The sequence below is a fragment of the Nicotiana sylvestris genome, chromosome 9 (genome assembly GCF_000393655.2).
Source record: "Nicotiana sylvestris chromosome 9, ASM39365v2, whole genome shotgun sequence".
Taxonomy (NCBI): Eukaryota; Viridiplantae; Streptophyta; class Magnoliopsida; order Solanales; family Solanaceae; genus Nicotiana; species Nicotiana sylvestris.
Window position 1 is genome coordinate 192786676 of NC_091065.1, and position 13074 is coordinate 192799749.

General features: G+C 35.6%; 1 protein-coding gene across 1 annotated transcript; it reads left to right on the plus strand.

Annotated features, from left to right (window-relative positions):
• Positions 1-7370: 7370 nt before the first annotated feature.
• On the plus strand, positions 7371-11891 carry LOC104220366 (uncharacterized). The gene is made up of 2 exons (XM_009771223.2): positions 7371-7960; positions 11408-11891. Exons 1-2 carry the CDS (start codon positions 7634-7636, stop codon positions 11594-11596), a joined length of 516 nt encoding a protein of 171 aa, XP_009769525.1. The 5' UTR covers positions 7371-7633; the 3' UTR covers positions 11597-11891.
• Positions 11892-13074: the final 1183 nt, after the last annotated feature.

Sequence of the window (13074 nt, forward strand, 5' to 3'; positions counted from 1 at the left end):
TGTTGCTACCTGTGGCTGTGTACCGCTGTGTGTATTGGGTATGTATATCTGTGCATGTACAAGTGTTACGTACTGTTTTATTGGATAAACAATGAAGGGTAATTTTGGAATTAGTGAATTCATATAAGAATTGGCATAAGAAATCTTGGTGCAAAAGAAATCAATAGCAGAGGAGTACCTTTTTTTATAGCTATTTTGTCATTTTGTAGAGATAGATTATGTAAAAGATACAAAAAGAAAATGAAAAATAACTTAAGTTAAATACACTAACAATGTAAAAATTTACATAATCAAATCGTATGAAATATTTATAGGTAAATCTTTATGAGAAAATTGATAGCCTGATAAAAATGGTAACTAACCTATCATCATAAGTTAAACAAAAATGAAAATGTAGAAAAAAATCTTTACACAGTCAATGTGTATAACCAAAATCCAAATATTAAATAATAAAGCGGGTTAGTTGCCATCTTTAGAAAATTAATAATTAATTTTTACCAAGGAATTATATGTAAATATATAATAAGTGACGTGATTTTTTTGTGTGTAATATATATAGGCATTCAAAGGCGGAGCCAAGATTTCAACTTTATGGATTCTAGAATTTAGAACGACGATTTCAAGTGGTAATACCTGGGTTCTAAATATAAAATTTGATATGTTTAATGAATTTATTAACACAAATATACTATTTTAGCAAAAGTGCTAACGACGTAGTTTAAATAATTAGATAATTAAAAAGATAATTACGCAACTATGTAGTTAATAGACAGAGACAATTGAAACTCTTTAATATGATAAGTAATCTATTACAACTTATAACAAATTAAATTATATCCCGTGTAAAAATCTTTACAGTATAAAAGTATATAACTTAAATCCTAATCGAAAGACTCATTTCCTCGGGGTTTTTTTTTTTTTTTTAATTATTATTATTATTATTATTATTATTAAAGGAGCAACAGTCCAAACCAGTAGGAGTAGTACATAGTAATACAAATATATACTTTCCATTTTTCAGCATGCAACATGCAGCAACTTTAGCTTTTGATGTTTCATTAATTCCTTAATCTGCAGCAAATATTCTACGATTTCCTTTTTAACTTTTGCAGTTTCATTAATTCCTTTTGTCCATGTTGACTATAAAAACTTCAAATGCAACTTTAGATAAAAAGAGAGTAATATTTCCGGAAACTTACACAAATGTCCCAAATAAGTCTCAACTTACCAACCTCTAGCCATTAGTCATAGATTTCCCAAAACTAGCCAAATACATATAAAAATTAAAAAATCAAATAAATGAGGTTCTTTTTCTCAAAGAATCACGTGCAAAAATCTCCTTCTATATTTTTAAGCGTGATTAGCAACATTAGATGTAATATGGAAAGGAAATTTCATGGATAAGGTAGCAAATAAGGTGATAAAATATAATATATATATATATATATATATACAAAAAAATAAATAAAAATATAATATTCCAAAAATCTAAGCAAAAAAGGAACTTTTTCAATGGGTATAGTTGAAATTCATTGAAAACATATAGATAAGTCAATATACAAGATTTGAGGAAGATTAGAGATGATTTGGACTGGTTTTGTATCAAAATTCGTAATTAAATTGAGTTCAAAAAATTCTTCTGTGACACATGTATCAAACATGTACCACGTATGTATTTCACACACAGGTATACTTGGATATACATGTGATACATAGTTGATACAAATATGATACACAAATGATACACATATCATTTTTTCATGTTTAGTTTTTACTTCAAATTTTCAATTCAAACCACCTCAAAACTTCACCAAATCATTCCAAAACTGAGATTCAAGCTCCTTAAGATGTACCCAATCTAACCTAATAACACCACTCAAAAGAAAGTAAAAATTTGACTTTTTTTTTACTACAAATAGTTAATTGACTAATATTAGTAATATTTGGACAATATTAGTAATATTTTATGAATTGGCCAATTTTTATAATGAGATACTTATAAATGAACATAACTGATAGATTCCCTAATATTTCCACAATAGTTTTGCGATGTGAATGACAAATTTCTTATCCAACTAATTAAAACTTACACACTTTCAAGTCATATAAGAGCTATAATAACAATGCAATAGATCAAATAATATACTACTCCCTCCAACCAATTTTTTGTGGAAATATTACTATTTGAGAAGCCAAATAGTTTTTTGTTTAACTACAATTTTCTCTGTTTAACTACAATTTTCTCAAACTTATTTTAAATATTTTGAATCATTAGCCATATTGATTTGTAGTACTTTTCATGAGGTTCACAAATATATGTAAATTTTAATTTAAAAGGTATGAAGAATTTGTACTCGAATTTACTTGGTCTAGATCACGGGCCTTCCTTCCATGCACCTTGGCTAGCCAGTACAGCTTATTATCCCCTCCCTTGCCTCCAAGTTCTTCATACATGTGTTCAAACGCGCCAGTCTTAGCCGTTGTTACTGCTAACTTCGCGTCCTTCTTAGCCACTTTATATCGCTCCTTGTTCGTCCTCTTCTCCTCCTTGTCCCCGCTCTCCAAAAACTTCATATGATGTTTTCTTGGCTTCTACTTTATCTTGGACCTCAATGCTACACCACCAGTCCTCTTGCAACCCTCAGAGGGGCCCTTCGAGACCCCCAATACCTCCCTAGAAGCCTCCCTAATGCAATTCGCAGTCATTATCCACATACCACTCGCGTCCCTGCTACTCATCCATGTCCCCATAGCCAGCAACTTATCTCCCAACTCATGGGCTATGTCTTTAGTCAAAGCTCCCCATTTGTTCTTAGGTAAATCATACACAACCCTCTTTCTTCGCTTCCTCATAATCTCCAAATCTATGACCAGGAGCCTATGCTTGGACGTGATATTCTCACTCGTGATGATCTTGCAGTCCATGCACAAACCTTTATTACATCTCGTGAAGAGTAGGTAGTCAATATGTGTAATGATCCGGCCAGTTATTTTGAATATTTTAGCCTCGATCCCCTATTCCTTGCCTCAACAGTGTTATATTGTGGTTATGTGACTTATCGGGGTATTTGGTTTTGGTTTTGGTTTCGGGTGAGTTCCTGAGTGAAATGGGACACATAATCCCTAAGTTAGATGTTTAAGTTGAAGGAGTTGACCATAGTTTGACTTCAGTATAGACGACTCCAGAATAGAGTTTTGATGGTTCCAATAGCTCAGTATGGTGATTTTAGACTTAGAAACATGTCCGGATATGGATTTAGAGGCCCTCAGGTCGTTTCGGCATGAATGGGTGAACGCTAAAAAAAATTAAGGTTTGGAAGATTTGGAAAGTTTGACCTGGAGTTAGCTTTATTGATATCGGGGTTGGATCCCGATTTCAAAAGTTGGAATAGCTCCGTAATGTCATTTACAACTTGGGTGCAAAATTTGAAGTCAATCGGAGTTGTTTTGGTATGAATCAGCATTGGTTTCGGATTTCGGAAGTTCATAGTTCATAGGCTTGAATTTGGGTTGCGATTCATAGAATCGATATTGTTTGATGAGTTTTGGACTCGAGTAGGTCCATTATGTATTTTGGAACTTGTTGGTATATTCATAAGGGGTCCCGGGGGCCCCAAGTGTGGTTCAGATTAAATTCAGACCAATTTTGGACTTAGCTTAATTGTTGAAGTCCCAAGCTTGCTGGTGTCATCGCACCTGCGAAGGGATTGACCGCAGGTGCGGAATTTTGGGTGCGAAAGGTGAAGCGCAGAAGCGAAAAGGAGAGCCTAGGGCTGGGCTCGCAGATGCCCTACGTAGGCACGGACCAGCTTGCGCAGAAGCGGAATTGGAGGAGGAGGCTTTGGGCAGGACCGCAGGTGCGATCTCCTTATCCGCAGAAGCGGGCTCGCAAGTGCGAGCCATGGTCCGCAGAAGCGAAAATTCGGGAGTTAAGTGGAATCCGCACCTGCGATGGATTTTTCACAGGTGCAACCCTAGGCCAGTAGAAGTGAGGATCGCTGGGCAGAAAGGTCTTGTTCGAGGGTTAATCTTCATAATCCATTTTTGGACTTAGAGAGCTCGGTGGGAGGCGATTTTTCGAAGGTTTTTCAAATAGATCATTGGGGTAAGACTTCCTAACTTGATTTTGGTTAAATTACACGAATCTATTATTGCTTTCATCATTAAATTAGTATTATGGAGTTGAAAATTTGAGAAAAATTTGTGAAACTTCTTAGGATAAAATTTGGGGATTCGAAAGGCGATTTGAGGTCGGATTTGAGTAATTCTTATATGGTTGGACTCGTTATTGAATAAGTGTTTAGTTTTTTGTAATTTTGGTCGGGTTCCGAGACGCAGGCCCGGGTTTACTTTTTGAGTTGATTTTTTAATTCTTCGTAAAGATCGTATCCAATAGTTTATATTTATAATACAAAGTTGTTTTGGTTAGATTCGAGCCGTTCGGAGTTGGATAATCGAGGGAAAGACCTACTAGTACATGTTAATTGCCCTACATGTTTAGTTGAAGTTCTTGTTTCCTTTATTCTGTATTCATTACTTAATTGTTGAACTCTTTATTGGAAGTTGTTAAATCATGGAATATTTTGTTGTTGAAATTGGTATTGAGATATAAAGGCTATGATTCACATTGAGGCAAAATGTTAAGTTGGGAAACACCATTCTGATGAGTTGTTCATTCCGGTTTGTTATTGTTGAGACTCTTGTGTACTTTGTGGTTGAGCCATGGGCTCTTTATTATGAAAATACTGAGTTATTGTTTGATTTCTATGGCAAGCTGTGATATTGGGAACTTGAGGTACGATTTGTGATACGTTGTGATATTGATACGCATGCGGTGATATAAGATTTTGGGGTTAAAATGCATGCAATAAGATAATGTGGGCTTGATACGCGTGTCTGGTAGGGTAACTACTAGAAGTCATGCGGTGTGATAAGGTGGACTGAAACGCGGGATGCTATTTTGGGAAAATAATTTTAAAAACAAAATGTAAAAGCTCATGCAGTGATATAAAGAAAGATTATGACTTATTCTTGTGATGTGAGACTACGAGACGGTACCTCAGTAGTGATTCTTGTTGGCATTTATCCTCTTTTGCATTTGTCTTTGGTTGGTGTTTCCTTCGCATATTTTTAATTGTTTTCTCCGTGTTGTATTAATTGCTTTAGTTCTGTGTAGCTAACCTTGACATGCTATTGTTGTTTCAATTTCATTACTGCCAGTATTATACTGCCTTACACTTGTTCAGTTTTCTTAGTTACTTCCCATAGGGCACTGACCTAACTTCGTCACTACTCTACCGGGGTTAGGCTTGGCACTTACTGGGTACCGTTGGGGTGTACTCATTCTATTCTTTTGTACATCTTTTTGTGCAGATCCAGACATTTCCTATCAGCCTAGGCATTAGCTAGGATTCTATTGCGGAGACTTCAAGGTATACCTGCCGATGTCCGCAGGCCTCAGAGTCCCCCCTCTCTAGATCTCTTTATTCATTATCTTTTCATATATAGACATTGATGTATAAGATTATCTAGTAATTTTATGTAGAGCTTGTGACTTGTATTTCACCGAGTCTCGGGAGTTGTATATGTTGAGTTACAAAGTTTGTTTTATATAGTTGCTAAGTTTGAGGTTTAATTATTTATTCAGTTATTCCGTATGTTTGTTAGGCTTACCTAGTCTTAGAGACTAGATGCCGTTACGACATCCTACAGAGGAAAATTTGGGTCGTGACAATCTGGGTCTTGGCAGCCGAAATCTGGAAAGTAAGCAAGTGCTCTTGCTTCTTCGGAAAACTCAAGTTAGGTATCATCAAATCAATGCAAAATCCAGCAGCGAAGTGATAAATGATGAAAAATGCATATTATTGGGTGCACTTTCATCTTATAGATTGTATGAATGCGGGAGGTTACATGAGTTTTTTTAGTGAATTATGCTCATTATGTACATTCTTATATGCAGGAGCGAGCTGGGTGAAAGATGAGCAAAGTTGATTCGGCACCAAAAGACAAAATAAAAAACTTTGCTCGTTCACTCTCGCGTGCACAGAGAGAGTGAACGAGCTATCTGAGGGGAGATTGAAAAGAAAAATAGCGGATTATAGCGAAAAGATATGGAAGTGCATGAGAGACCTAGAAGGAAAAGAAAAATAGAAGAACTTCGCTCGTTCACTCTCGCGTACGCACGAGAGAGTGAACGAGCTAACCTAAAAAGACTGTTCCGAAGTGGGCTTGTATTATTTCGCCCCATGCAAACCCTATCACATATAAATAGTCCTTAAACTCACTTAGGAGGAGATTCGACCCAAGAAAGGATTGGACCTAAGGAGGCAAGAACACACAAGGAGCAAGGCAGAGAATTCTTCTACGAGTTTTTCACTTTCTTCTTCCTATTTCTATTATTGGTTATGAATTTTAGTATGGTTGTTTTATATACTTTTATGAGTAGCTAATTCTGTTATCTAGGGTTTTGATGTAACCTTTTGTACGATGAATTCTTGATACATTTTGATATAACTGAGTCTTTGAATTTTTCTATTTGCTCAACTACGTGCTTATTTTAGTTAATTGAAAAGTTCTCAATTAACGGTGCCTATTTTATTATGTATTGCTTGAAAAAGAGTACATATATATATATTTAGGTGATTGTTGAACGTCATTCCTAACGTTTATGAGAGATCAATATAGCGGGTTTAAAAGCGGGATTAGAGATAATGAAGCTTTGACGTAATCATAGCGAGCGGTGAAAAAGTGTGAGCTAGCTTAATTTGAGAGAATATGACTAGTACATTATTGCAGTTGCTCGAGAGAGAATTACAATAAGTCGAGTGCTCACAATAGGTAGAGAATAATTAGGCGAATTTATAGAAGACGTAGCGGGAAAGATTCCGACATTTGGGGAAATCATAATTCTAGACCTCCTTAATCTTGTCTCCAACCCTTATTATCTCTAGTTGTTAATTCACTATTTTAATTTGTTAGTTAATTAATTAAACATAAGAATCTTAATATTTATAACTTAGAAACTATTCGAGCTTGCCTTTTTAGTGATTTTGAACAGTTGTAGCTAAGCCTTAATTCTCAGTGAGATTCGATTATGAACTTTTAGACCGGATTATATTTGCAGCGACCACTTATTCTTTTTAGGACTAGAGTTGGGCGTGACCAAAGCCTCGTCCGTTCCTAATTCCAAAATCAAAGCCTACATGCACGTCATAATAACCCCCGGATGCTGTCCCAATATGGCTATTGAAATCCCCTCCTATTAAAAACTTTGCTCTTTTCGATCTATCAGAGGACCTCGGATCCTGAGAAGGAATAAATTGCTCTTGTCATGTAAATAAAAAATCCTGCTGTTTTTGGTATCTAATGTATTTTTTCAATTGCTGTTTCTGGATTAAAAACTTTCTTAGTGTCTGGTTAAATCTTTTATTTTTAGAGTTTCCGTTAAAAATGTATCACAGAGTTTTTTTAAATATTTGACGGATGCCACATTTAAGGATCAAATTGCTCAAAAATATATTTAAGGGACTATTTTAAATCTATTCCAACCATGAGAATATATTTGTCAATGCGGTAGCTTTGTGATCCAAGATTCGGGCGATTGTAGCCGGTTTTTCATTCAAATCAGTTCGACATGAATCGTGCACTGCCTTCGCCGTCGCAGCCATCGTCGAGCTCAGTGATACAGAACGTGCCGTTGTCAATAGCAGAGGAAACGGAGTCCCCGCCGCAAAAGAATCATAAGATCGATGAAGGAGGTGAGAAGATCGGTACCGAAACTTCCATTGACGATAGCATGAGTTTCACTGATGAAGAAAAGGTTGATGATGATACGTCCAGTCCGCTAAAAACGCTTATTTATAGTGACTATGATTCAGAGGAAGATTATTGCCCAGCGGGCACAAAGAAGATGGATAAAGCCCTTTGGGAAAGGTACTACAAACAGATCGAGGAGAGCCAGGTAACCTTATTACCGTTTCGTTCAAATTACTCTTTATCATTTAGATTTCCAGTTGATTTAGTAGTCTATATCTATATATATATATATCAGGCAGGGGCGGATTTAGGGGGCGCAAGGGTGTTCGCCGAAAAATTACACTATATATATAAGGCAAAATCTATTTTTTATCTCTATATATTAAGTTTTGAACACCCTTAACACAATCCAAAAGTGTAGTTTAGTGGTTAAGGTGGTTCAAAATCTACATAAGGTCGTGGTTCAATTCCCACTAGCTACAAAAAAAAAAATTGAACCCCCTTCGTGGAGATCCTGCCTCCGCCACTGATATCAGGTTGCCTAACGGCCTCAGCCTGTTTACTCCATTTATTTCCGATTCAACATGTAACAAAATGCATAAATCAGGCCTCACATCCTTTTCAGTAAATGTGTAAACTGATTTGTTTAAATATTGTAGAGTATATGATAGATTGTCGTAGGCTTGTGCCTAGGACATTGCCGTCTGAGTTAAGAAATATATTTTACTTCGAGGTCGCGAGTTCTCATATTGAGCCAGATAGATGGTCCTGTATAGCAGCATGTAAGTAACATAAGGATATTTGGGATATCTGTTTGTGAAGTTTCAGGCATATTATTTTTTCGTCCTTGTTGTTTTCGTTTTGTAATATAGATGGCTTACCAGAAAATCGAATTTAGTTGAGTTTGAGCCGCATATTCCTCCTATGTGAATTGAGCATGCTGTATTAAGATGTTAGTCTTCGTCTTCCATGAGAGATCAAGGACTAAAATGCTTCTCTTCATTTCTTATTTTCCATCTTTTTGTCTAATTTCAACCTCCACTTCCAACCAAGAGGTTGTAAGTTCGAGTCTACCCAAGAGCAAGGTGGGAAGTTCTTGGAGGGAAGGATGCGGAGGGTCTATTTGGAAACAGCCTCTCTACCCCAGGGTAGGGGTAAGGTCTGCGTACACACTACACTCCCCATACCCCACTAAGTGGGATTATACTGGGTTGTTGTTGTTGTTGTTGTATCTTTTTGTCTAATTTCCTTTGGACATGAGTTTAGATAACTTTTAAATACAGAGTCTGTGATGGCACTAATTTGCACCATGAGTTTGATTTATAGCTTTGAATCCTTATAAAGGGCCATCAAGCTATTCAAAACAAAGAAAAGAGGTGACATGAGATGAAGAGTAAAATGATTGGCAGAATTTAAAGTTCTTGTTTTCTTATTCTTGCTATTCTTTAATAGATAGTATGAATGGTACTGCATAGCAATAAAGTATGGGGTAAAGTATGTTTATCATTTTGTTGGAGTGCTAAATGGAAATAACTACATGAAAACATCCTACCTAATACTAATTGAAAGTACTTTAATTTTCTTTCAAAAGTTGTTATTTTCTTAGGCACTCGGAAATTGTATTTGAGACTTGGAAGTTTGCTTTGATGAATTTTAAAAAATTTAGTCGAAATTAAACCCTTAAGGAATGTAAAATCATCTGAGATTCAAAATAATGTCTAGAATTAGCATTTGATTATTGATTTTCTCAGAAAATTAGTGGAAAAACGAAAGGGTATAAATTTTGGAATAACAAAGGCATCTACTTTGAGAAGTGGATCATGGTCAGATGCTCCCAACATTCTGGTGAGTAAGAGATTATGCATCCGAGATTATAATGTAAAAATACTACCTAGTTAAGTGAGTGCAAAACAAAGTAAAAGAAAAAGTGATGGCTCATCGTTTTCTCTTTCTCGTTCCCCATCTATTTATGTTCCATGTAAGCTCGAAGGTTCAGGCTCATAGTTCCTATGGCTTTTATTTACCTCTCAAACTACAGTCCTTGAATGGCTTGAAATAAGTGGAAGTGTCTTAAGCTGATTTTGAATGGAATACTCTACCAACTGATAAGATTGTGTTCCCTGGATGCCAAGACTAACTACTAATCTCCTTCATAAATTTTTAAGAGAAAACAATGGAATTTTTATGTTCAACTCTCAACTATTAAGCTCATCATGTTAAGAACTTCTAGAGATTGGCTTCAATCTGATGAGCAAGATGTACAGTCACAAGTTCACAAGTTGGGAGTATACTAAATAAAGAGCATGTGATATTGGTTTATCTTATGTGTAAGCCAAAGAAATAGATTCAAGTTTTTATTAAAACAGAACAATCATCAATAGGATACAAACCCAACTAAATATGATGTGACAAGGAGCCATATATATATTCATCTCCCTCTAATCTCACAATCACCATGAACAAAGAGAAATTATACAGATGAGTATCTAGTAGAAGGAAGAAAAGAAAAACGACACGAGGGATTTGGTCACAAGGAAATGCGGAGAGAAGTGAGAAACAGCAGGAGAGGGAGCTGGACTACTTTCTCTATCGCCACAATTTGGAGGAGGGCAGGAGAAGGCGAGGGTAATCTGTTTGGCCTTTAGAAATCCCCATCAATGCTACTGCTACTGAAAACATTATTACAACAATAAGTAACTTAGTCAATGGCCGTCCACTTGCCATTTCCAGCAAGCTGTAGGCGTGTAATGCGCGTAATATGCTATATGTAATTATATGCCAAAGAGTAGCTTGCAAGTTCCTGGTTTTATAGAAGTGCTCCACTTGTATTCTTTGGTAAGAGAACTTGAAAAAAAGAAACTGATTGTATATTTCTTAAATATTTTCCTAAAAAAAAGTGCCAAAAGATCTTTCTTAGCGTTATACAGATGGCATTAATATAGTTTGATGTTTGATCTGGTCAGTTTTAGGTTGCGACAAACTGCAAATTTATAAATAGTGCAGTATATCTGATACAAAATTTCATTTATTAGTACCCTCTCGATGTCATTGAGTGTTAGGAGGCAAAAACGGATCCAGGATTTAAACGTGATTGGTTCAACCTTTGAAGTTTTTAGCACTGTATTTATTGTGCATTTTAAATTATGTGTAGCAAAACTCCTAAACAGGCTTCACATCCATCCTTTCCCCCTTTTTAGTTAGTTTGTCTGGCAATTGGTGCATGCCTAGTTTGTCTCTGTAAACTGTTTTTCTTAAACATTGTAGAGTTTATGATACATAATCGTGGGGGAAACAGGGCTGCCCATGTATCCTAATCGCGCAGATCCTTCAACTGGAAATTTAAAGGGGTAAAATCTTAGGCTCAGTAAGTGCACCAAAGCTTATTTTGTGGGGGGGGGGGGTAGCATTGTTAGACCTTTGTGTTAAGATTAAGAGCGGACCTGACTAAATTGCTTATTCATGTTTCATTTCTAAAACAAAAATAAATGACTTTAGTAATGGAGTATGTCTTTTGCATATCTATACCTCAGCCAAGTAAAATATTGTGTATACATTACCATTTTTAATATGTTTCATTGCGCTTTAGCTAATTGTAATCCCACCGTGCATGCAATATTGTGTATCACAGATTTACTTCTACTGATTTTTTTAGGCCACCAATTATGAGGTCGAGAGCGTTTTGAAGGTGAATGGCGGTGGTTGTCGTGACTTTATTTACTATCTTACCTTTTCTGTCAAGAATGGCGAGCATGAAGTTTTTCAAGCAAAGGTGGTGGAAGATTTAAACTATAATTTGGAGTTTCCTATCGTCAGGCCGAAGGTTAAGGCTGTAAATGAGTAAAGGCTGCTATCAGAACTGTTAGGCTTACGTTGGTGTTTCTTATGATGTTTTTAGCTGTCGATATTTCTACTGATGTTTTCAGCATGTTAATATTTCTATCTGGAGTCTTGGTAGAACCTTGTGTTCTATAAGTTATTAGGTTGCTGTAAGATATTATTTAATCCCAACTAGTTTATCTAGGTATGAGTTTCTCTTCTGCAACTCCTGGCACATTTTATTTGACACATCCGGTGTGTACAGTTGGGGAAGATGATATTAACAGGGTGTTAAAATATGCTGATTTTTATGCAATTAATCTAGTCTTTAAGTTGAACTATGTAAGCAACCACCACTTCCAACCGAGAGGTTGTGAGTTCGAGTCTCCCCAAGAGCAAGGTGGGAAGTTCTTAGAGGGAAGGATGTCGGGGGTCTATTTGGAAACAGTCTCTCTACCCTAAGGGTAGGGGTAAGGTCTGCGTACACACTATCCTCCCCAGACCCCACTAAGTGGGATTATACTGGGTTGTTGTTGTTGTGTTGTTGTTGTTTAAGTTGAATTATGTACTTTCGTTAGCTTGAAACTTTTGCTTGGAAAATCAATGGTTCTAACTTCTAAGGACCAGTTTGGCCATAGATTTTGCCAAAATAAATTTGAGTTTTATTTGGCAAACACATGTTTGGCCATAGATTTTACCTACATTTCGGCAAAATCCCAAATCTCACAAAAATATCACTATTATATTTTTAAAAATTGCCTCAAACTTTTATATTTTATAAAAGAGCTCACCATTTATTATTTTGTAACAATGTTGCTTCGTCTTCTCGGTCATTTGATAGTGTATCATGTAGTTCATTATAAAAATGATAATTTTGTACCAAATTTATTTATGTTCGGGACTATGGTTTGTGATAATATAATGAATGTTATTGATAATGATATTGTTGGGTATTTGTGATAGTTTTTAGAACTTGTAGGTATAAGTCATGTTTCATGTTTTTCCAAAACAAATTTGAGAAATATGTTTTGAAAAGTGATGTCCAAACACATTTTCATCTTTAAATCAAACTTCACCCAAATCAAATTTTTCAAAATAAATTTAAAAATCCATGACCAAACGCTAGCTAAGTAATTATGAATTTAGATTTGACTGCTTTTTTGAACTTGAAAGTTGAAAGTTCATCTAGCATTTGCAAATGCTTTTCATATATGTCTTCTTCTTTTTTTGGGTTTTGGTTTAAATTTAGCCTTATGCAAAATTTGCTAATATATGGCATATATGCGTATATTTGTTGGGTTACCAATAATACTTATCATAAAAAAATATCTCTAATTGCCTTAAAAGTGATTTGGTTGCGTAACCATAGTAAACAGCCTAGTGATCAAAGGATTGCTTTGTCATGGCATCATTTCTGTACATTAGATTCTTCCAAGGAATCCTGTATTGATTGTCAAGTAATCATAGGTACATTTGGCTATCACACTTTTCCCTTCCTTCACA